Below are 23,952 nucleotides of genomic sequence, written 5' to 3' on the forward strand. Positions count from 1 at the left end.
TCTTTTTAGCGATTTATAAACTAGTAATTTTATTAAAAACCTGATGTATTGACCAAACATGCCAGGTCCACTAGTCCTAACCCTCCAGATGAAAAGAAAACGATAACAGGTTTCACAGTCTCCTCTGTTTTCCCCACCACCAACCTTTGCTTCACCCCATCACTTGCAGCAGGCCCACGCTGCACCCCGGCACTGCCCAGCCCGCTGCCCAGCAACCTTCCCTCTCCCCTCGCCTATCGAGCTTCAGCCTTTGTTTGTAGGGCATTACACAGAAGGAACCGATGGGGGAGCCGTGCGTTTTACGAGTTTTGCACGAATCTACACAGGATCGGCATTCCAACCCGCTCAGCGAAACGCAGCCGAGCTGCCTTCACGGCCGCGCTGCCTGCAGCTATCGGTCCCGCTCCCCTCGCAGCTCGCAGGCAGCTGCGCCGGCCAGGCCCGCCCGCGGCCTAGGGCTCCAGCCGCGGCCCAGGACCCCAGCCGCCGCGGCGGCCCCGAGGCCCTGAAGGAGCCGCCCCGGAGGGCGCTCACCGCCCCGCCCGGCGCCCAGAGGCCGCCCCAGCACCCGTTCGCGCCGGCACGGAGCGGGCGGGCCCGCACATGCCCAGCAGCACGGGCAGCCGCCGCTGCCCTCTCCGGCCGCCGCCGCCGGCTCCGCGCCGTCCTGCCGGTAGGTGTGCGCGCGGCCCGGCCAACGGCCACCGCCGTCCCCTCCGCCGTGAGGGGCCGCGGGCGGGGGCGGCGCGGTCCACGGCGGGGCGGGCACCCGCAGCGAGCGGAGGAAGGCGGTCGGGTCGGGTGGCGTCGCTCGGGGTGGCCCTGGGGGCACCGTCCCCGCGGCGTGTCCCCTCCGGGAAGGGGGGCAGCGGTGAGGTGTCTCGGGAACCGCCTCGGGGAGGGGGCCGAAGCGCTGCCTCAGATATCCCCTAAAACGCAGCCGGAGCCAGCCCGGCGGCCCCCGGCTGGAGGTGGCGGTAGGAGGAAGAGCAGAAGCCATGCCTGAAACGCTGGAGCAAGCCTTTGTACATAGCCAGCACCGCTACGGCAGGGCCTTGGCGTGCTTCTGCTGGGGGAAACGCGCTTGAGGGTGAGGAGAGTTAAGAACGGTATTTTTAGAAAGCATGAGGGGTTTTCTTAAGCAGCCTTGGTCGACAGATCATTTTTAACTGCCAGCACACGCGTGTTGCTGTGGCTGCTGGAGGATTATTTTCTGTGAATTCAGTAGAAGCACACTCGAAAGCGGTGGTCAAAATGACAGGGTCTCTTTGCCCGTCATTTGATTCCTGTGCTTTCCTTATTATGACAGAGACGACAACTTTCCTGGGAGAACAGGCCTTGAGGCTTCCTGCAGGACTGCAGTTCACTATCCACTGAATCTCTATGGGCACCAGGGAAAAACACTCAGAGGCATTTTGAAAGACATTCTTAATTATCCTTCCTAAAAATAACACCTCTAACTTAACAATTGTTGTGACCCATAATGATGGCTTGCAATTGTTAAAGCACTTTAAATGCAATACTTAATGCAGCTAAATAAAGCTGGATTCTCATTAAGAAAGAGCTGATGGGTGTTTAAGATCTGTCAGATCTTCACATTTGTAATCTGCCTTTAAAACTCCACAGCTGGCAGTAAAGGGAGGGGAAAAAGGCTTTTTCCTGTTCACTGCAAACCAACAAATTCCCCAGATCAAAGCTGTATAGCTATTTGTTTTATCAGAACAGCAGCATCTGGCCTAATCTCACTGTGCCAGTGTCATTGGGAGGCTGTGACAGAACCCATGAGTATGAAGTAGAAACCTTTTCCCTGAATTCAGAAAGGAAAATAAATTCCAGCACCAATTTTAACATGAATAAATTTACATTTAATTTATGATAGAGCACATCTATGGAGATGACGGATTTGAAGCATTACTTGTGGGAGATGCACATACCAAAAGCATGAGTGTTCCTATTCACTTTTCCAGCTTCATGCCCAACTAATTGCTCTTTCCCCATAGATATGAATTACTCTCGATTCATCACCACTGTGAGTGCAGCAAGAAAAGCATCTCCAATAAGACTTCTGAGTGAGTATACACCTGTTCTTTACAGGTTCTCTGGAAGGGTATCATTCTACATTCTGGACTTTGCTGGGGTATCATGGCTAAAGACTTGAAAAGGCTTGAAAGAAAACCATGCTGTAAGCTGACAGGCAAGGCCAGTTAACTCGTTTGACTTTTGTCAAGTTGAGATATCAGGCAGGTATAAAAAAAAAGAGTAAGGTGAATAGCCTTGAACCATTTCAGAAACCCATCCAGACAGAACAAATAGTATTGTCACTTCAACATGTGTCTGAAAAATCTCTGCTACTGCCTCTGAAGCAGGGCTTTTGGCACAGTTTGCTGCTGAATTTACGCTGGTTGTCCAGGAACAAGCAACTGCTAATGACTTGAAATTCAGTCCTAACATGTTTCTTTCCACTTAGCTTTCCTATGTCCTGTTAATGTCCATGAATTCCTCACCACTCCCATACCCCATGTTGCTACACTTTCCTTTTCTCTATTACACTATCTTTAGGCTACCATGTTACATAGTCTTCTGTGTGACAGATAGAAAAGGTTAACTGCCTACTTGTTTACTCAGTTGAAAGCTACAGGGACCTGACAGGATCAGAGCGTGAGACATACATCACTAGTTAAGTCTTCAGGGGTCACTTTCCTCCCTTGATAGGGGCTGGCATTTGCTGTTCTGCTTAAAACACTTCATACAGGTACAGCTAAGTCAACTGATTCACTCCAGTCTCTATACTTGAGTGATACATTGATATGCATCACAACACAAATATTAAGTAGCACAGCTTGTGCAGAAAGACACATTGAGGCTGCAGTTTTGATGACAAAGTAAATCTCTTCACCAGACCAAAAGTCACAGACATGACCCATATTGCTGAATTGATAAGAATTAACTCTCCATGCTCAAGTTTGCTGGTAGGTACTGGAGAATAAACTTGTTAACAGGACGCATTAAGCCAGATCTGGTGTCATCTGTCCTCTCATATCTGATATAAAACTGTCAAGCCAGCATGAATGCCATATTGTGAGCTCTTAGATTCAATGCAATCAAGTGCCCTTGCTGGATTAAGGTCCAGTCTGCACTGCACAGATTGGGTCTGAATGATTGTGAAACTGTGACTTTAAAGCAAGAGTTGTTAACATTCTTTGTACCGAATTATTTACACAGTGCCTCTGACACTACAGCTGGGCTGCCAGAAACATTCCCACCCTTATGGAAAAGCTATAATCATAGATCTATCAGTTTAGCTGCAGTACTGCCACATCAGCTAAAGCGAGACTGAACAAAAAACCAAAGCCAATCATTCCAAGTCAGTCTAAACAGAAGATCATTAAGATTTTAAATTCTTGAAGGTTAAAAGACATCAGTCACAGAACGAGTTTTTATAATAGTAGAGCAGTCCAGATAAGTTACAAATAGCTTTTTTATCTTATTTAAAAATAAAGATAATTTGTTTTGGTCTGTCCCACCCATGTCTCCCTCCCCACCCCCCCAACACCTATTTAATCCAAGTAGAAAGGTGGGTTTAAAAAGAATTATCATCCTTTTGAATTCATGACAGTTAGAAAAATAAGTGAAAAATTAAACAAACTTCTCTGGACCATTATTATATACTGACTAAAGGATATGATCAGTGTTGCAATAATCAAATTGTAACCAAGGTCTTTTCCTTTTACTCTAGCTGAATTGATGCAGAAGTCTCCTCCGTCTCTCATCTCTCTAGCTGGCGGAGCACCAAACCCTAACGTTTTTCCATTTAAGAGGGCTACCGTTGCCATTGGACATGGAACTGCTGTTGAGATTGGGGAAGATCTGATGAAGAGAGCTCTCCAGTACTCAGCCTCAGCTGGGTATCTGTCACAGCTGCTTGCACTTCAAGATACAGAATCAAAGGGTCATAGACTCTTATTATTGCATTTATTCACCTGTGTTTTTAAAACCTGTTTTACAAAACCAGGTTTAACTTCTTTCAATTTGCCTCACTATTTACATTTCAGTTTAAGTGGAAAGTTTTGAGCAGATAAGTAATTTAAAAAAACCCTACTACTAGTAATTCTCAAGCCAGAGGATTTCCTGGCTGTTAGCATTTGAGAATCCAGACTCCCAAATCACTAGGACAAATCATTTGTGTTTTGCAGTAAGATATTCATTAAAAGATACTGCATTGCAATACATAGTTTCCACATTCTGGAGTATTTGTTTTGCTCTCATTTTGTACCATATATTAAAGTCAGTATGTACTACTTGTGGTAGATGAATGGAAGTATTTATAGTATTGTCATTTTTAGTACAAAAATTGCATATCATTAAGTTACTTCAGCACTCATGTGAACTCCCCAGCAGCCAGCACTGAGTCAGGCTTGTGACAGGTTGGCAAAAATGTTTAGGTACCTACAGAGGCACACAGGGCATTAATCAGTGAAGTTAAGACTTTTCTTAATATTTAAATGAACCCAGCCATTTGTGAACATCCCACAAGGTCTTAAGACTTTTTTTTTGAAAAAATCTGTTTCAGAAATCCTCATTAGCTGCAGCCTGTTACTAGCAGTATTGCAAGCTTTGTCACATTGCCACATTTGGGTATGGAAAGATCACTCCTAGGAGTGGATATTGTTCAGCCTCGACCCCTATTCCATCCTTGGCAAATCATTTCCACCCAGATTTCAGTACGATAATTTAGTGTACAGACCACAGATGCCTATCTTCCCTGCTTTTCCATGAGAAATATTTACCTCATTTTCATCATTTGATAAAGCAGTCATAAAATCAGCATCTATGTATCTGTGTGACAGCTGAAATCAGACTCAGGACTGTGTGCTAGATTTGGCAGTGATTTAGAGGAACAGCCTAGCTTCAGCCTATGTAAGATGTTAGATACACCTTATTTTATTCATGTTTTAGGATTCCAGAGCTGTTGTCTTGGCTAAAGGATTTCCAGCGGAATCTGCATAATCCCCCCACAGCCAACTACAGTCCTGAGCAAGGACAAATGGAAGTGTGTGTCACAACTGGCAGCCAGGAAGGCTTGTGTAAAGTAAGACCAAAAGCTTCATATGTTAAAAGCATTGCTTTCAGGGAGGTGTTTATTCTTCCATCAGTTCAGTTATAGTCAGCATTAAGTGACACTGTATAACTGTATGCAGGGTAGTTTGTTAAATATGTCTCACAGTATTGTCAATACAAGATAACAGAACTGAAATAAAACTGGTGTGGCAGTCTAATCTGTCAGGACTGCACAAATGTTTGGGTAAACCAAAAAACCTGTCAGAAAATATGCTATAAGGTAATATTTCATGTTACTCAAGTAGTGCAGTAATAAGTACATAGGTGCATTATTTGTTTTACCATAAGTCAATTCTAATTATGTTAGACTTCCTTAAATAATTACACTTTCCACAGTCCACTCTCACTGCTGCTTAGTTGGTCCTTTCTGTAACTGAAGCACTGTTTCTATTGTATAATAGAGCACTGTCTTTCCATTGCAAATTGGTATTCTCTAACTGATTACCTAGCTTTGTTTGGCTCTAAAGCAGATTTTTCATAAAATCACAGATTTGTATAGGTTGGAAAAGACCTTTAAGATCATCAAGTCCAACCGTAAACCTAACACAAATCTGTTCATCTGTCATCTGTTCATTGCTTTTCTCACAGACAGCATAATTAAATGGTTAGGGAACTACTAATATCTAATCAAGATTTTTAATCCCACTAAGTCAGAAGTATGAAGCATGTGTACAAGAATAGCACAATCTTTCTAAAATACTCTTCACAGGTGTTTGAAATGCTCATTAATCCTGGGGACAACATCCTTTTGGATGCACCTACATACTCTGGGACACTAGCAGCTGTAAGTATTTTTTAGCTACAAAACATTGTGAATGTTACATTTGAAGTAAACAGCAATTTAGTACCTGATCTGCAGGCTTGTGTACACTGTCTGTATTTACTGTAAAAACATATCTAAGAATCAAGTTTTTAGTGTTAGTCCAGTTAAGTTCATAAATATTAATTCATAGAAGCTTTTCTACTAGAAGTTCTATAAAAGCTATTCCCAGGATAGAAGTTTCTCTTCCAAATCCTGGTTCATTCAAGGGCTAAGGTCACATTTGGGATTGGAAAAAAGCCATCACAACCTAGTCAGGTGGAATCAAATTTATAACAAGGGGATATTTTAACATGTCAGCACATTCACCTGAAGTGGTCTGATTATACCATAGCTATAAATAATATAAAATTGGAACAGGCCTGAAACATCCATATACAAGTATAAAGATGTGAATTAGTAAGAACTATACAAAAATAGCGAAGTTTACATCTGAAAAGTAATTTAATTAGTATGTAATTAAATGGTAGCTCAAAAATGCATAAGAACTGTAAGAAGGGTTAGAATAGATAATATACCACAATTTCAGCTTAGTCTCCCCTTGTATCAAAAGGAATTTTGTTATTTTTTGCTGTGCTAAGTTTGAATATATCTTGTCTAATCAAATACACTTTGTTAGGAATATATTTTGACAATATAGCAAGTTGCACTTTTACTTAAAAATGCAGAGCGCTACATGGTACAAATTGAAATTCCACAGAGGGGAGATGACATGCTTTTTTGTTCGTATTGTACCTATATTTTTTCATACTGCTGTCAACATGTCATTGCAGTAGCATCATTTCATTCTCCCTTGTATTGGTGAATATATCTATTGAGAACAAATTCTTTGCCCTTTGTCAGTGAAGAGTAGCTTATAGTTCTGGCACTTCCACTGAAGTAGAGTGTAAATTGTCAGTAGGAGCTGAAGGTGCTATGAACTTACTATCTGTGGCGAGAGCACAAGGAGTCCTGAGAGAACACAGTTCAAATCCACAAAATCCCTTTCTGCTCACAAAACCATGCGTGATTTCCTAGAGAAGAGCAGCAATTGGACATAAGAGCTACCCATTTCTTCTCAGTTGGCATAACAGGGCAAATAGAGTAATGTGGTAAGTTTGACAAGCTTCACAGCAAATTCAGGCAAACTTTCTTTTGAATCACAAGGCAAATGGAGTTTGAGATAGCTATAAAATCAGAAAGACTTTGTATGACTGAAAATTTACAATGCCAATGACAAAAGGAAGACCTTTGAATTATGGGATTATGACATTATTATGTTCCTCCTATCAACAGCTGAGACCTTTGGGTTGTAACATAATTAATGTTCCTAGTGACCAACATGGCATTATTCCAAAAGCTCTAAAAGAAATTCTATCTACTTGGAGCTCGGAAGATGTAAAAAATCGTAGCCACCACCTCCCCAAATTCTTGTATACTATTCCAAATGGCTGCAACCCAACTGGAAACTCTCTGACCACAGAGCGCAAGAAGGAGATTTACCAGGTATGTAGCTGAGGTCTTGTGAACCGTGTAGGTGGAAATGGATAAATATCAGTCTCATTTCAGTTGAGGATACCCCATGGGTAGTGTTTGTGCCCATTATTGGTCTAGTAGACATTCCTCCCAGAACTTGTTTCTAGCAGAACCTCTTTCATGGCAACTCTTTAGAGGTGGACTATGCATTAGATAAATTGTTTTTGCAATAGTAGCCCATTGCTGGCTGGTATCTTTGCCATGGTATCTTCCAACCAGACATATTGCAAGTTTTCCGCATAGTTTGAACACTACATGGAACAGACCTTCAGTTATACACATGTCCCTGTACTGCAGGTACCATGTTTACTCTTATAATTGCTTAATGCCTAAATTGGACATTTGAAAGCTTCTCTTGATAGAACCTTGTATATAGTGAATGAGCAACCCATAGGATCATAATATGGTCCTGGTAATAGGCCCAGGGTGTAGGAAGAACTGAATTTACAGTGTCTTTACATTTTAACAAATCTTTACTTTTTATTGATTTCTTTAGCTTGCAAGAAAATATGATTTCCTCATAATAGAAGATGATCCTTACTACTTTCTTCAGTTTGAAAAGGTAATTTGTCTTCCATACTCCTTAGTAACACCTTCTTTTCTGGTCCAGGACAGAACTAAGGTTTGAGCCATGGATCTGCCTGCATGCTCCTCCTTCATGTCCTACCAAGTTAGCTGTAGGCCTAACAGTCTATGCTACTTTCAGTTGTTGTCCCCTTTGTGGCATTTTATTGCATCAGTCCTGTTAATCAGTGGTTCAAATTCCTCAAACCTTATACAAGACAGAATTTCTTTCATTAATCAGAAAATGACAAAGACTTTGCCTCCAGAGCAAAACAATATGCCACTGAAGCAGCACTTGAAAATAGCAGCCTCTTAATGTTCCTTTCAGCCCAGTCTCTTCCTTCATTCAGTGGAAGACTGCCTACTCCCAATCTACTATATCCCATTTTTACCCCTTCGCCTTTTGGAGAACCCAAGGGAGTTCTCCCAGATACCACAGAAAGTAGTACTGGATAGGCAGCTTCCCTTCTTCATGTAAATTTTCCCCAAATGGGTAACAATCAAATGTTGACCTGTCTTCACACATGGATCTACAGTTGCACGGTCTGCAAAAGTACCTAACTTCGGGAATAAAAGCTAGTCTTGTAAAGCAGTAAAACATTGGTAGAAGCTAAAGTTCAGTATTTTCTATTTTGAAATAGTTTTAATGGGAGGAGGCAATAAAACTGCTTTGCTTACTCATTGAATAGCATTGTGTAGCTTTGTTAGAGAGTGTAAGGGGAGAAGGTGTAAAAGTAGAATTCATAAGGAAAAAGTGTGCTGAACTCAGATCAAAATTTGGTCATACCTTGATTTCCTTTTTTAAGATAAAGCTACAGGGCCCCATCTTAGAAATTACAGTATCTTTCTGTTTACTCCATTAAAAAAGTCTTGGCAGAGGAATCATTATTTCTCTCTCCTACTTATGGCATCATACCAAAACTTGAACTGAACGCTTGTATGCTGAACAGTGGGCTAAGCATCAAAAAATAACAAGGCTGATTTCTTGATCACTTTCATAGAATATTGTAATCACATCTCAGACAGCTAGCCTAAACAACCACTTGTCAGCAAGTTACTGCATTTTTTTTTCCTTGGACTGTGCATCTGTAAAATATTTACTATCAAAATGTTTCTTTAAGAAATTAATTCTGTCTTCATAGTAAAGAAAATAATTCCATCATAATCTTTACTAGCACCTTGAATTTTATTTTTTATTTTTCTTCCAAGCCATGGGCTCCAACTTTCCTCTCAATGGATGTGGATGGCCGAGTTATCAGGACTGACTCTTTCTCTAAAATTCTCTCATCTGGGTAAGGCCAGCTTCAGACTGCTCAGCATTGCCTGTTCAGTTAAGACACAAGACTACTATTTCATACAAATTGATCAGACATGTCATAGTGTTTTTTCATCTAATACCTATCCATTTCTGGAATGTACTTTTGGATCCACAGCTTTTCTCAGTCTGCTCACTTTTCATGTCATCTCTTGGCAGTCATTTAACTCCAGATTCTCTTTCTCTTCTGATACTGATAGTTAAGCCACCCTCCCCAGGCAGCCCATTCTTGCAGACACCATATAGGCAGAAAGACAGATGCTGGATTCCAGCTCTGTTCCTGGAACTCCTAGGGGCTTTTCTCTTCTTTTTCCATTTCTCCTTCTACCTCTTACCATTCCTACAGAATCCCTGAACTTGAAATACAGAAGAGAAACGATGGCATCATTCTCCACAAACTATTCTTAGGGTTATACTGATCTCTCATCTTCTAGCCTTACAGTTCTTTCAGGTTTTTTCCATCTGCCTGAAAAACTAAGCTGGCTGTTTTCCATTTCACACAAGTCAACATATTTGATTTTTAACTTGCTTTTGTTTATTATTCTAATAGATATAAGAAAGTAATGTGAATTCTGCACTGGCAGCTAGTGGATTATAACCCCATCCCTGAGAAAGTAAGGATACAACATGATGCTAAGTGTGATTGCACTTTCAGAAGTGACACTGCAAAAAGGCATGATGCAATTTTATCTTTATCAAAGATGCATACGAGCTTACTGGTTCTATTTTTCTTCAAATAAAAGCTTCAGCCAATCTGTAGAAATGGGTCATAAGTATTGAAGCATGAAGAAAAATCTGGTTTATCAGTTTAAATTCCATTTATTCTGCAGTACTGAAAGGGAATGAAAGAGTAAAGCTGTTTGCTACTTCCCATCTGTTTTTCATAAAGCCTGAGCATTCATGATTTTTCATTATGTGAAAACCTATCTTTCCTTCCCTTTGATTAACATAACCTTTATGGCTGCAGAGGAGAGCTTACAAATGTGGGATATGTCCTGAAGTCTCAGAACTAAGAAGCAACTATAAACATTAAAAACCCATATATGTTTTTATTTCATGACTTTGATACTCGGCCTATAAGTTGCATAAACCTGGGGCTTAAGGCAGTATTAAGATATAGGTAAACTTAAATGCATAAAAGATCCGTACAATATCAATGAAATGGTTACAGGTTTTCCTAGTTATAAGTTAAACCATAACTCACACAAAGTTATTAGCACACTGCATTTCTGTAGTAACTTTTTTCTTTTTTTTTTCCTCTAGGTTAAGAATAGGTTTTCTGACAGGTCCCAAGCCTCTTATCGACAGAGTTATTCTACACATTCAGGTTTCAACAATGCACACCAGCACTTTCACACAGGCAAGTACCAAACTGCCAACTGATTTGTATTTAGAGAAGAGAACATATTCCAAGTCATAAGAAACCAAAACCAAACAGCTTTGCACTTTTGCAGTTGCTCTGCATTTTTGCAGTTTTGTTTATAATAAGCACATACATTGTCAATTCTACCAAAATAAGAGAGAACACCATAGAAATTACAACCAGAGCTAGAGGGTGTCTCAGTGCACAGAAAGCACAGCTAGTATGCCCTTAGCCCTCAAATTGCAAGAATCAGTATTTAAAATACTTTGTATCTCTTGCTAGTAGGTTCTCTTGAAAAACCTCAATGTAAAGCATACAGTGGAAGCACTTAGGGTTTTTTTTCTATTTTTCATTCTACTTTGTAATTACAACAATATAGGCAGCCCACAGAGACATTACAAAGTAGGCTGCCAACTACAGTCCCTTTAGCGTTAATAATAAGGAAAGGAGACATTGAGCACATCTAAATATGGCTTCCATCTTCCAGCTCCATTAGTTCATCACAGAGGCAGTATTAAAGCAGAGAGGCTGATAAGGGCAGGAAGGTAAAGCAATATAACATTGCCTTCCTTCTCCCTGATTACCATATTTAGCTCTCCATCCATTTTTTCCTCCCACCGCCCCAACTTCCAAACACTGTCATGATCCTTGGACACAGCAGTAACGTGGACTACAATGTCCTGTTGCTGTTGCCACCTCTGTTTATAAAGGGCTCCAAGAGACCCCGCACGCAATTTCTTGCCTGTGTGGAATTCTGAATAATGCATCAGGCTATATATCTTTTGATGATTGCAGAACAGTCCTGTTTAAAATACGGTATTGATGATGTGTTTTATTTCTTTAGATTATGATATCACAGCTGCTTCAGCAATGGGGAGAAAAGGGTTTCTTGGAGCATATAGACAGGTAGGATCATGTCATATGTGAATCCCATCATCTGTCATTCTGCTCCTTGTTACCTACACAAAACATTATTTGCGGTAAACACGTCAGAGGAGGTGCATCAGTATTAGGCTAAATGGATAAGCCAGGTCACCAAGACTGACAGTATTCACACAAGAGTCCTGAAGGAGCTCTGTGTGAAGCTGCAGACATGCAGGTCAGGGCACGTAAATTACCACTACAGACCGACAATCTGCCAGTCCAGGGGCACAGTCATTATGCAGCTTCTATCTGAAGGGACCTCAACAGGATCCTGGGAGCTCCAAGTCAGTTAATAAAGTTTTCATCCCTGCTAAAGTGCTAGGGTCTATAGCAAAGGCTAAGATCACTGAGCACATAATCTACTGAGAAAGACAGCTTCTATAAAGGGAGTTCTTGCCTCACTAAAACTCAGCAGGGATTCACTCTCTAACATCCTTAATCTAATGATTGCGGATGCTGATGGAAAGAATTACAGAGAGCAGTGAGGTTCACCTACACTTGCTAAACATTGCCTCTGTCACTACTCTTGGAGACAGAGCAGTAGGCTAAGGTCTAACTCAGCAAGACATTTCTTATGATACTGATACACATTTGGTTTTCATTTGGAGGAGCATAGTTTCTCTTGGGTATCCATGCTTCATTTCAGGTGCCATACTTGGATGCCATTAGAACCCCAAGCTTCCTACTTCAGTGGGTAGCATGCTACATTCTGCAAAGGCCTGTAACAGGAATGTAAGCAAAGCATGGAAAAGGTTCTTGTATCTGACTGTAACAGCCGCTTCTGTCCCCTGAGCACCTGCCTGTTGTCCATACTGTAAACACTAATATTTAGAAAAGAAAAAAAAAAAACAAAAAAACAAACCACACCAGACATACCAGTCCTGGCTTTGCCTTGTTTTAAGAAGTAGGAGCATAAAGATAAGTTTTGCAGGGAAGCTTGGACCGTACTTTAGCTCAGCTTTCAGCAGTTAGAAAAATATATCCTAAATGCATCTTTTTACTTACCACCTTCTTGTAGGCCAAAAAGCATCCTTGCTAAAGCCAGAAGGCTGTTCTTCCTTGATTAATGAGAATAGTGCTGCAGTAGGGTAGCTGCAACCCTTTATAACCTTCCAGCTCTGTTGTCAGGTGACTTATTGATGAGGCCCAACAGCTGACTGCAATCTTTTCCAGGTGATTTCATTTGGACAAGGTTGCCTTGTTAGATCATGCTTTTGCGTAGGAGCTAGCCTGTTGTTTGGAGCAGCTACGTTTTTGTGTAAGTCTTGTCTCACTAGCAGTTACAATTTCATTCCAACATGAAAGTAAAATGATAACAGAAAGGCAAAAAACTTGCAACAGAATTTGTAATGTGATAAAAACTGCATAAGTGAGATTTACCATTTCATGCAGAATGTAGCAATCAGTGTAGGTTGAGTCCCAAAACTATATAAGCCTTCAGTATCAGGTGTAATAAAATACATCCAGAAATTGGAAAAGCTATTGGTTCAGAGAGTATAAAGAAAAATCTAAATGTAAAATTATGCAAATTACTAAGTATGGTTTCTCTTCGGAGAAGGGAACACATTTGCATCTGATTTATGAACTCTGTATCAGGCATTTCTCTTGTGTCTCCTGTTGCAGAATCACAGCGCTCTCATTTTATATCAACAAAAGCCACTGCACATGTTGAAACTTGGGTTAGGGTCATTTTCCCCAGTAAGAGATTGAATTATTTCCAAGTTTTACTTAAAGTGTGAAGGAGATAGATAGGTTCAAAAGTTTAGAAAAGGGGAAGCTGTCAAATAGTCATGACAGGTTTATCATATGATGTGCTTTTTACCTTGTGAAATATCATTTTCACATGTACCTATTACACAAATTCAATCCAAATGCACAAATATCGAGTCTGTGCTTTTGCATATGTGTAAGTCCTTCATTTTCTTCAGTATGCCTGTTTGGTGTGGTAAATATTGCTAACAGGGCTTGTATCTACTGATATAATAGACAGAATGGATATAATATATAAAGAGTTTCCATGACATATGTAAAGCTTAGGAAGCAGCCACACAGGCATTTCCTCTGTCTGGTTGATCGGTGCTTTGTTGGAGACACGCTGAGCATTCAAGACTTCTCTGATACACGTACAAAGTTTTATACACACAGTATACTGTATTGTGCCCATCTAGGATATGCTCATATTTCCATTAAATGTGCACTTAGGTTGTTCAAGCAGAAAAGCTTTGTTTCTGCCTTTGGAAACAAATGGACTCTGAAGCGCTATGGGATCGTGACTTTGAATTGATAATTTACTTTCAGAGTGGTGGAGTTCTACAGGACCCAGCGGGATGCAATGCTCATTGCTGCTGACAAGTGGTTAAAAGGTCAGTGAGTGCAACACAGCTAATTACTTAGATTTTTTCCTAGCTATTTATCGTCTTTGTGTTTAAGAAAAATCACTAACGTTCATCCCTTGACTGAAGTGACAGATAAGCACTATAAGCAAATCAATGGCATTAAATATTAAGCTTAGGACAAATTATCTAGTACTGCTGTTTTCATGCTTTTCTGGTGGGACAAGGAGATGGTGATGAGAAAAAAGCTCACCACATTACTGTATAAAGCCATTTTACAAAGACTATATATTTCACTCCACTATGTTCTTATGCTTTCTATGTTTAAAGTCTCTGTCTTTAAAATCTCTGTCTGAAATAACCAGATATAGTGGCCTTAATTTAGAAAAAGATATAAACAATCAATATAGCAGTAGTGATAATAATTTTTTTTGTCAGAAATCAATTTCAAATGTCCCCTTTTGTGGTTAATCACAGAGCATAGAAAGGATTTGATCAACAATAATGCAATTCCAGTTAGTGACTCACTCCTTTTAGTCAGTCTAAGTGGAATCAGCAATAACTGCTTAAGAACCGCCCACCTACCTTAGATGATACTTCCATGGGACATGGGTACTTGGGCATCACACAATCGTTAATATACTTACTCTTGCTAATTCCAGGTTTTTAGGTATGAAGTATTTCTTCTTTTTCTACATGGCTCTGAACAACCATGGGTTGTTGACCTAGGTAGGCCCTCTTTGTCTCAATTCCCCGAGTATCAAAACAGTGTAATAGCACTGGACTACCTTAAAGTGTATTGTGAGAATATACTCATATGTAAAAGACTATAGGGTCTTTACGTTTTCTAGTAATAGGAACCATAATATTATGGAAAACAGACCTTTATTTTGTAGATATGCAATGGTTAAATACATCAAGGAAGAGCTGGAGAAGATGTCAAGTTAAATAAATAGTTTCTTCAAAAATATGTCCAAAACTAGATAAAGAATTCTAGGTAAACAAAAGCTATACAGTAAGTCTGCATACATAATTTAAGACATAAATCCTCTCTAAGCCTTCCCATCCTCCTCATAACTCCTAGGCTCTCCTTTTCTTTGGGGAAAAATCTATAATCATTGTAACTTAAAGGAAAACATTTTTGCACTTTGTGACACTTTAAATTGCATTGATAGTCAATGTGATATTAGGAGAAACTGCATCAGAAAAATTATTTTAGATTGTTTACTTGATCTGAAAGTAATCAACAAATGTAGTTTGTTAATGTTTGGGATTTCTGTAATTAGACCAATCACTTTCACAAAAAGTATTGAGGATACCAGCACAAGTGCAATAAGCCCACACAGATTTGATTACGAGTACTTTAAATTTTGCAAGTGGCATCCTGGCTCTGTGGCCCACATTCCCTTTGAGTTCCCTGGAACAACGAATCTAGAACATCACTGAATCTATGAGGTATCAGTTAAAGGTGGGGCAGAAGTTTCTTTCTTGATTCCCTTCTTTTCTCTCTCTCTCTCCAGACTTGGCAGAATGGTACCCTCCGGCTGCTGGCATGTTCTTATGGATCAAAATTAAGGGTGTTGCTGATACACAGCAGCTGATCATGGAAAAAGCTTTGCAGAAAGAAGTATGACCTATGGTTTAATGGTTTCTGATGTTAAAAGGAAATCAGGGAAGGATAAAATAAATTTACCATATCTATCCACACATATGTGCACACATAAAAAAGCAGGGGAACTTGCTGTGCAACATCATTGAGTCTCCAAGTCAGGCATTGTTGCATAGTGACGCATTAATAAAATATTTTCATGTCTGTATTCAGATGTTGATAATTAATCAGCTTACTTAAATTTAAACCATCATCATATATAGTACAGTGCCATGGATACAACATATATATATAATATTAATATAGGTACCTATATGAATGATGGCTGTCCACTATATCTTTTTAATAAGAGAAATTAAGTGTGATTTTATTTCTACAATTTATAAAAGCCAGCACTGTGTAGTGAGTAAACTACATCCCACCTCACTGGAACTTCTAAACATTGTGATGATAAGCCCGACCTGATAACCCACCAGCCTAGGTAACCAAAACCTAAGAGCCCTTTGATTTTGTTATGAAAAGTCTGATTCCAGGTAGCATATTTTTAGCTTCTCATTGAAGAGAAGAAATATATTAAGCTATGTTCTGATACCAGTGTTTCAGCAGTGAGCCTTCTCGAATTTAATTTAACATAGTGTTTTAAAACTGTAGAAGTGGTGATAACTGGGTGGCTGATCAATTTTTCTTAGGTGTTACTGGTTCCTGGAGGAGCATTCAATATCGATAGTTCAGAGCCTAGTTCTTATGTCAGAGCCTCCTTCTCCCTGTCTTCTCCAGCCCAGATGGACCTGGTAAGTGATATATTTCTTTTTACATTCTTATCAAGACAGTTTCTCATATAATAATGCTCCTTTATTTTTACTTACTTCTCCTTACGTGTTTTCTTGAATGTTAGTGTAGTTTTTTTAGTACTTAGGTGATTAAGCAGTACTTTTGAAGCAGTATTAGTTGTTTCTTAGGCAAGACACTCATATCCAAATGACCTCAAAGGTACCAAATTTTTAGGACCACTTAAAATTTTTCTCATACATGTAGAGTCTCACACTTAATCCTCCCAGACATTATTCATAAAGGCTTTACTGAAGTCAGAGTAAGTTTTGCTATTTGCTTTGGCATTAGCAGACTTCACGTGTCTTTTATTTTCCGGACTTTCCATTCCTGAGATTGAATTACCTGCTTTCTTTTGTATGTGTGTGTGGTCAATCCTTTGTAAGAAAGAATATTGTTTTGCTTTTATACAATTGACATATATGTTGTATTTCATTTCTCAGGAACTAATTTTCTATGTATTTTAGGAACATTTTGGATATTATTTGGCTGTATCTGTAAAATCAGTGGGAAGAAAGATAGGACACATTTATTTGTGCAGATTTAATATTCATTTGATTCAGGTGCTTAAAACAGTTCAGTATTTGTAGTTGTACTTTCTTTCAGTTGTGAAGGTTTGTAACAGATAAGCGCTTCTATTGCGTTTCTATTTCTTCTTCTGTATTTCTTCTATTTCTTCCTTCTTGTTTGTAAAAGTAATTCATAACCATACTATTGACAGTCAAATTGTACCTTTTATATGCTTCCCCGCTCAACTGTTCTTCCTTTTCCTTCACCTTTGGAGCCTCTAGGCCCTTATATTAAGGGATCTAGGGATCAGTATTTGTATTAAAAGTACAACTGTTGAGTTGCACCTGAACTCCAAATAACCTTTGAACATCAGTATATGTATTTTTCTGTTTCAGAAAACTCTGCCTTTTATTTTCTATCAGAGAAGTGGAAGCTTTGTCCAGTCAAAGCCCATTCATGTTGTTAATAAAAGGAAAACAGAATATCAGCACAATTTTGCAGTATAAAATACTGAGTTTGTGTATGGTTAGGGTAGATTTAATAGCTTTACAGGCTTGGTGTGTTGCCTGTTTAAGTAATGCTAGTGCTGGAATACAAACATGAACCATATTTGTGTCGTTGCAGGCCTTCAAGAGACTGGCTGACCTTATAAAAGAAGCTTTGTGAAAAAGCTAAATAGAGCTCTTGCAGCAATCAAAATTGTCTCCAGAAAATATTTATTAACATTTGGATTTCATCAGAACACTTTAAAAGCAAGCACAATACAGTGGATGTTTCCTTAGATCGTTTCAGCTAAAAAAGCAAAAAAGGAAAGATTGAAAAATAATTTGCTTAATTTTTTTGACAGGACATTGCATTACTAAATTTATTCCAATTCAGAAACATTTTAAAGTACTCAAAAACAAAATGTTCTGTTTCATGTCAAATCCATGGTTTTGTTAGATTTGAATTGTTTTGTTCTGTCTTTTGTTTTCCATTTGGGTTGGGAAATGGGAAAATCAGTTCCTTAGGAAGTTGCACCTGAGGTGGTCTTAGCCATTATTACTTAATCCCAACTGATCCATTCCTCCAACACCTTATGTTGGAATTGGTTTTGTGTGTCACTTTCTGTCTTGTCCTGCTGTATGGCTTCTGGTTTTGAAGATTTGAAGATAAGTATTTAATTTTACTAAAGTTTTGCCAGATAAAACTGAGGTAAGGATGTTAAAAAATTGAAAATGATCCAGCAAAACTAGGCTATGATTACAAATAAAACTATTTGGCCTAAGGTCCCTCGCAATTTGCGTGGGTTTTGCAGCTCATTCTCTCATTTGTAAAAGGTTTTCTGATTGCTGGCTTCCACTTCAATCTGTGAATAATTACTCTGTACCTGTGTTAGAAAATCTCTGGTATGCAAAGGCTTGTGGATGTGCTAATAGAACTGTTCTCTGCTCTTCGTTAATCAGACGCGTTTTTGAACAGATAGCGTAAGTAACTGAACATGGGCTGTAGTGGAATGGACAATACCCTGACACTGTCAGATGTACAAAGCAAGCAAAATGGAAAAATAAATAAATGTTTTGATCTCTAATCCCTTGGTCATTATCATCCCAAACATTTGATACTTGGCAACATGTACAAAGCTTTCAGAAAGTTTTAACCGTACAGATTCTCCAAGGCTTCCCATTTTGCTTAGTGAGTTAAGTTTTATTTACTGTTTGGATGAAAGCACTGTAGTTTTCCACCAATAGCAGATGCTTGTTTCCTTATGTGCAAGTATTCAGAATTTCAAAGTAAAAATATGTGTTCAAGGATCCAGCCCATCCTTCAGCAGCTCAGGTAACCCAACCAAATACGGGTCAGGCACAATCTTGCTTAACTGGAAGTTTCACAAGACTCATGGTTTTAGTAGTAACAATAATTTTCATTCCCTCTTTTCCCCCTACTTATAAATAGCCTGTGTCATAACAAACTAGCACAGATGTGTGCCTGTCCCAGCATCTCTCCTATCACCAGGATCATTCCAGTGCCTTCAGCCCAGCATCATCTTTCCTCTCTTACCGTCTCAAGCCTTTTAATTTAGTGACACATCCAAGCCACCTCTGCACTTTGCAGCTTCTTGAGCAGCATATCCAAGCTCAATCCTTTCCCCTCTTCCCAGATTACTGCGACTTTTAGTCAAGTCCACGTGATTTTCAGACTAATTTTCTCCAATTTGGTATCAGTACATGACGCCTTTCCTCTCAGACCCATTCAAAGTACTTGGTGTGGTCCCAACTTGTCTGTCACTCCTGCCTTCCTTTTGCAAACATGGGGCTGGGTCTGTTGTCCCACCACACCTCATCTGCAACCCAACCCGCATCTCCAGGTTCCCCTCTGATCCTCCCTGTCAGCAGCAGGAGCGGGGCTGCCGCTGGCGGGCCGGCGGGCAAGCTGGTGCAGTGGATGCGGTCGGCCCCACCACAGAGTCAGGCTGGGCTTGGGCAGCCAGGACCCACGGGGTGACAGTGCGGGGAGAGCCCGCAGCCCCACAGCTGCGCTCAGGGCACCAACACTGTCTTTGAAGACAAACCTGTCCCTTCTTACGCTGTTTGATGGTGCTAACAGGGGTCTAAACTAGCAGTGTCCCCTGTGCAGTGCTGCTTAACAGCAGGTTTGCACATTTCAACTCAGTTTCTTAACCACGTGTAGAAATTTTGAAAGCTCTGACTTTGCTATCAGTAAGGCAATTTTTATCTTGGGTTCAATTTAGAAAATCATTTTGTACAACAGAACGAATTGATGTGTCTGTTTAATTAAAAATATATTTTTACAGAGGAATAAATGTAAATGTCGTATAAGACCGATTTTAGTGCTCGGGCAAATACTATTGTCATTGTCAAAATACTATTGTCATATTGTCATTCAGCCAGACCTGAATTAGACAAACATAATCAAAATATCATTATTAAGGAAGCTTTATATTGGTGATGTGTTGAATAATACACCTCGTAACTTCCAGAGATCTAAATGTTAATTTAGTTGAATGTAAGCAAAATGCAATTCCATTTGCTGCGCATTAGATGCTTTTGCTATTAGCTAATTTAATTTAGAGAGAGTTTGTTTTTTTCCCTGACTGTGGTGAAGCATCTAGAATTAAATTAATATCCTGAACAATGCAAATTGAACAATGGCAGTGAAATCTTATATGCACATACTGTTTCCCTGAACCTCTTAAAGCACAGTTTCTGGTCTCCTGGGAGAGAGCATTCACTGTGATTAAATGTTCCTGGAGGAAGCCACTTCGAGACAAAAGGAACAGGCTGGGCAGCAGGTTCCCATAGAAAGAAATTCTGTGGCAAATGAAAGTTTTGGGTTTCCCCTTCTGTTTCATCCATCCAAGAGCAAATAACTCTCATTCATAGCTGGGCTTAAGCCATCTGATGCAAGTGACTGTCTACCACTGGGGAAGAGAGGGCACAGAGGAAGGAAAGGGCTCGGTGTGGTAAGCACATCCCCCGATGCTACCTCTGGGCAGTTGTGGCAGAGCTTACAGCAGTGCTGTAGAGAGCTGCTAGACATGTGGGCAGCTCTGGGCAGGCTGGGTCTCCAGACTTATTTCTGAGTAGGCAATTACCTGCCCATTCTCTTGTACCTACACTTTGGTTCCACTGGATTTTCAGGCTTGTGGCAGATGAAAAACACCTAGAAATTCTGGACAAATAGCCACTGTACATGACCCAAACAATTCTGCTGTACAAGGGACATAAATCTCAGCCCATCTTACGCACATCATCTGTGCACGTGTTGTTCTACACATTTAGACTTGTGCCACACATCCCACTTAGACTTTGCGAGTTTTACAGATGTAGCAAGGGGGAGCAGTTCTTCCCTGAGAGAATGGAAATATTAACTATAAACAACTTCAACATAATTCCTGAACTACTGCAGAAAATATATTTACAAATTGTAGGTTCACACAGGTCATTGATCTGAAGGAAAATACCCCCCTTCCAAACGAGAGCCCTTCAGCACAGCTGTGATTAATGAATAATTGAGAAAAAAAAAGATTTTTATGGGGAATTCATGAGAAGAGAGAATGTATGTGTGTACACAATATGACAGTTCTTACATTAAACTGTGAGCGTGTAGGGAATTATTTCATCTAATTGAATGTCAGGCCCTGAGCACCAGTGGTGGTGTCCAAGAATTTATAGTTTTGTGGAAAACACTTGGCTCAGTTTTGGGGGATTGTCCCTGAAATTCAGAATGCAAGCTTCATTTTAAACTTCATCCTTTAAAAATCATTTGCTCTGTGTGGAACCTTGTAGTTTAAAACCTTGTGACCTACAGATCTGCAGTACTTTCAGTTCTGCCTTTGCAATCTGGATTGTGATACACTGGGGCAAATATTTAAAAGAACTCCATTGAGCTGTACTGGTGCATGCCCTAATCTGTCTTGTTTTCTTTATTATTTAATAACAGTTTTTGAGCAGCCCACTGTAGGCTGCGTCTTAGATGGGAACAGAATGATTGCAGTGTTTGAACTGTAATCATGCTGAATGAAAAGCACTCGGCGAATACAAAGAAACGCACATTTTCATTATTCTAACATTGCTACCAGGAATACCAGTACCCCACTTTTCTCATAATGGCTGTGGAAGCTATTGTGTAACCCTGCAAAGCTCAGATATCACCATGGGAGAAGGATAAGGGTCTTGCTGATTCATTTCAAGAATGAATATCCCAGAAGTGTGTTAACAAATCTGACTGCTACTAGAAGATTCCCTGCTAGCTGTACAGAATTTGGAGAATACCTTCAAAATTATATTTTCTTTTTTATTTGCAACTTATATTAAATCAGATCTGGGTTGATATAGCAAGTGAGTATGCTGTGATGTGACCTGGAAAAAATTAACATGAAGGTATTTCTGTTCCTTGATTTACATAGACCTTTCTCTATGTTTGGCTAATCACAGAATCGTATAGGTTGGAAAAGACCTTTAAGATCATCGAGTCCAACCGTAATAATGAACCGTGAACCTAAAATGTTCAAAAGATTAAAAATATTCTCCTGCACTTTCCCCAAAAAAATCAGGCATTCACAGAGGTAGAATACCATTGGCCCGGCCCAGGATTTTGGCTCCTGGTTGTTGTATGCTGGAATTTCTAACCAGATCCAGCTTGAGACGCCAGCCCTAAAACCCTCGTGGTATCCAGGTGCATCAGCAGATAGGAAACTCGACCTCTGCAGTGCACATCAGCACCAGCCTGGTGCCACGAAGGACAGGGTGGAGCAGCTGTGTGGCTGGAAAAAGCTAGTACTGGAATAAGCGCCAGAAGATGGTGCGGGCACATCCTGAATTAGTAGTGGGCAAAAGCGCTGAAGCAAGGACAAGGTCGCAGCTTTTGTACACTACATATTTTAGCATGTGAATGCGTGCTGGATCAGCAGAACCCTGGAGGAGCAACTGCTGCAGCGTCTCTTTCAGGAAGGAGAATATCACCGTCTGTGTAAACCCAGAATCCGGGAATATAAAAACAAACTATTGTTTCTGCAGAAATGAGAAGTCTTTTCTGTTCTGTTTTCAGCTTCTTCCATCATTTGAATCCAGAAATCTGTTTATTTGTGTCATCAGCATGAATTAGCACCAGTTTGTCTGCATATAAAAACACTTCAGGAAAAACCTATCCAGTCTGGCTCCTAAGAGAATACCCAGTTTAACTGATATAACATCAGCTTTTCTATGGTTATTTAGCCATGAAAATTTAGCAGAAGGTAGAACACGTCTTGCTGTGAAACTGATAGCAAAGTTTGATTTTAGCAATCACGAACACGGCTCGTTCGCCTCCATTTTGTAGCCACCAGAATGCAGGAACAATTTGAAACACTAAATTTCTTTACCTTTTTTTTACATTTTACTTGTTTTTAATGTCTTTAAATTAAAATTTAAATTGCATCTAGTGAAAGCCAATATTAAACAAAATTTAACTGGGCAAACTAATCCCTATACTGCTGCTAGTTATGTTTACGAAGTTGCACTAGTGCTAGCCTAGTTATTCCCAGAGACTTTTTTGGAGTTACATCTGTATTGATTACTTCTTTTTCCCTTTTTCTGGGATAAAGAAGTTTTTCTGACAACATCAAGTTATTTTATTGCCTTATATGGAATCCTCTTTCAATTAGACAATGTATAATTTAATGCACTCTCTCACTGTCTGCCTCTCCCCCGAAACAATAAAAAGGAGGGATGGAAACACCAGTTCAGTTTTCTTGGTGGACTATGTAAAATACTATTTTCAACACAGTTCCAAGAACTTGGAAGACATTATTTAATAAGCAAATGAGCTAGTTCCTGCATCTCTGAGGAAGACTGAGAAGAGTTTCTGTCTTAGTATGGGCATAGCCAGTTAAACAGTAAACATTTTAGGCATCCCACAAACATGAAAGGAAACAGCAAAAAGCCCTTTAGAAATACCTAAGAGAGGAAATATTTTATCACGAACCTAAATGAAAAGAGAACAGCCTTAATTCTTACAGATACGTTATTCAGTATCCATTTTTTTCATACCTTTTCCACTTCCAGGTATTTAACCCACACTTTTGTATGTCAGGGCATTTTTTTTTCATCTGGACTTCTTTGTTCAGCTCTTTTCACAGATCTCTCTGACCATTCCCTCCACGGGCCCCCCAGGTAACATATTTTTTCAATAATCAAGGCCAACTATTTTCTTAAAATTGCCAGTATTTTGTTTATCTTTTATTAATTCAATGACCAAGTATGCTATTACCTTATTCTCTGCCTTTGCTGTAGGTCACATCATACATAATCCCATCAATAATTAATCTCTGGCTGGTGGCAAGTCTGATCCAAACACTTTTTCATTTAAAGCAGCCAGCATCACTATAGGAGACCAGCACTGACCTTGGGGAGATGTACCTAAGAAGGGTATGTCCTGGTTTCGGCAGGGATAGAGTTAATTTTCTTCCTAGTGGCTGCTATAGTGCTGTGTTCTGGATTTAGGATGAGAATAATGCTGATAACACACTGATGTTGGAGTTGTTGCTCAGCAGTGCTTACACCAGTCAAGGCC

At 39.7% G+C, this 23,952-nt stretch overlaps 1 protein-coding gene across 4 annotated transcripts; it reads left to right on the top strand.

Moving 5' to 3' along the window:
- Positions 1 to 257: 257 nt before the first annotated feature.
- AADAT (aminoadipate aminotransferase) lies at positions 258 to 18,469 on the top strand. Of its 4 annotated transcripts, none has more exons than XM_075500309.1 (14): positions 259 to 673; positions 2,001 to 2,069; positions 3,737 to 3,905; positions 4,957 to 5,089; positions 5,828 to 5,902; positions 7,214 to 7,423; positions 7,950 to 8,015; positions 9,227 to 9,309; positions 10,596 to 10,692; positions 11,540 to 11,601; positions 13,918 to 13,982; positions 15,473 to 15,579; positions 16,251 to 16,352; positions 17,524 to 18,469. In XM_075500309.1, the coding sequence occupies exons 1-14, from the start codon at positions 604 to 606 to the stop codon at positions 17,563 to 17,565; spliced, it is 1,350 nt and encodes a 449-aa protein (XP_075356424.1). In that variant the 5' UTR covers positions 259 to 603; the 3' UTR covers positions 17,566 to 18,469. The 4 variants fall into 4 exon arrangements, with proteins under 4 accessions (XP_075356427.1, XP_075356426.1, XP_075356424.1 ...); XM_075500310.1 differs by lacking the exon at positions 259 to 673 and adding an exon at positions 706 to 1,090; XM_075500312.1 differs by lacking the exon at positions 7,214 to 7,423 and having other exon boundaries at positions 258 to 673.
- Positions 18,470 to 23,952: the final 5,483 nt, after the last annotated feature.

This window comes from Mycteria americana, chromosome 4 (assembly GCF_035582795.1).
Source record: "Mycteria americana isolate JAX WOST 10 ecotype Jacksonville Zoo and Gardens chromosome 4, USCA_MyAme_1.0, whole genome shotgun sequence".
NCBI classification, from domain to species: Eukaryota; Metazoa; Chordata; class Aves; order Ciconiiformes; family Ciconiidae; genus Mycteria; species Mycteria americana.

What these genes read in the sequence shown, in the direction of transcription:
- AADAT (XM_075500309.1), top strand. Translation starts at nt 604, where the DNA reads ATGCCCAGCAGCACGGGCAGCCGCCGCTGCCCTCTCCGGCCGCCGCCG. An exon ending in CAGTACTCAGCCTCAGCTGG is followed by an intron (nt 3,906 to 4,956) that starts GTATCTGTCACA and finishes TTCATGTTTTAG; the next exon opens with GATTCCAGAGCTGTTGTCTT. An exon ending in ACTCTGGGACACTAGCAGCT is followed by an intron (nt 5,903 to 7,213) that starts GTAAGTATTTTT and finishes TCCTATCAACAG; the next exon opens with CTGAGACCTTTGGGTTGTAA.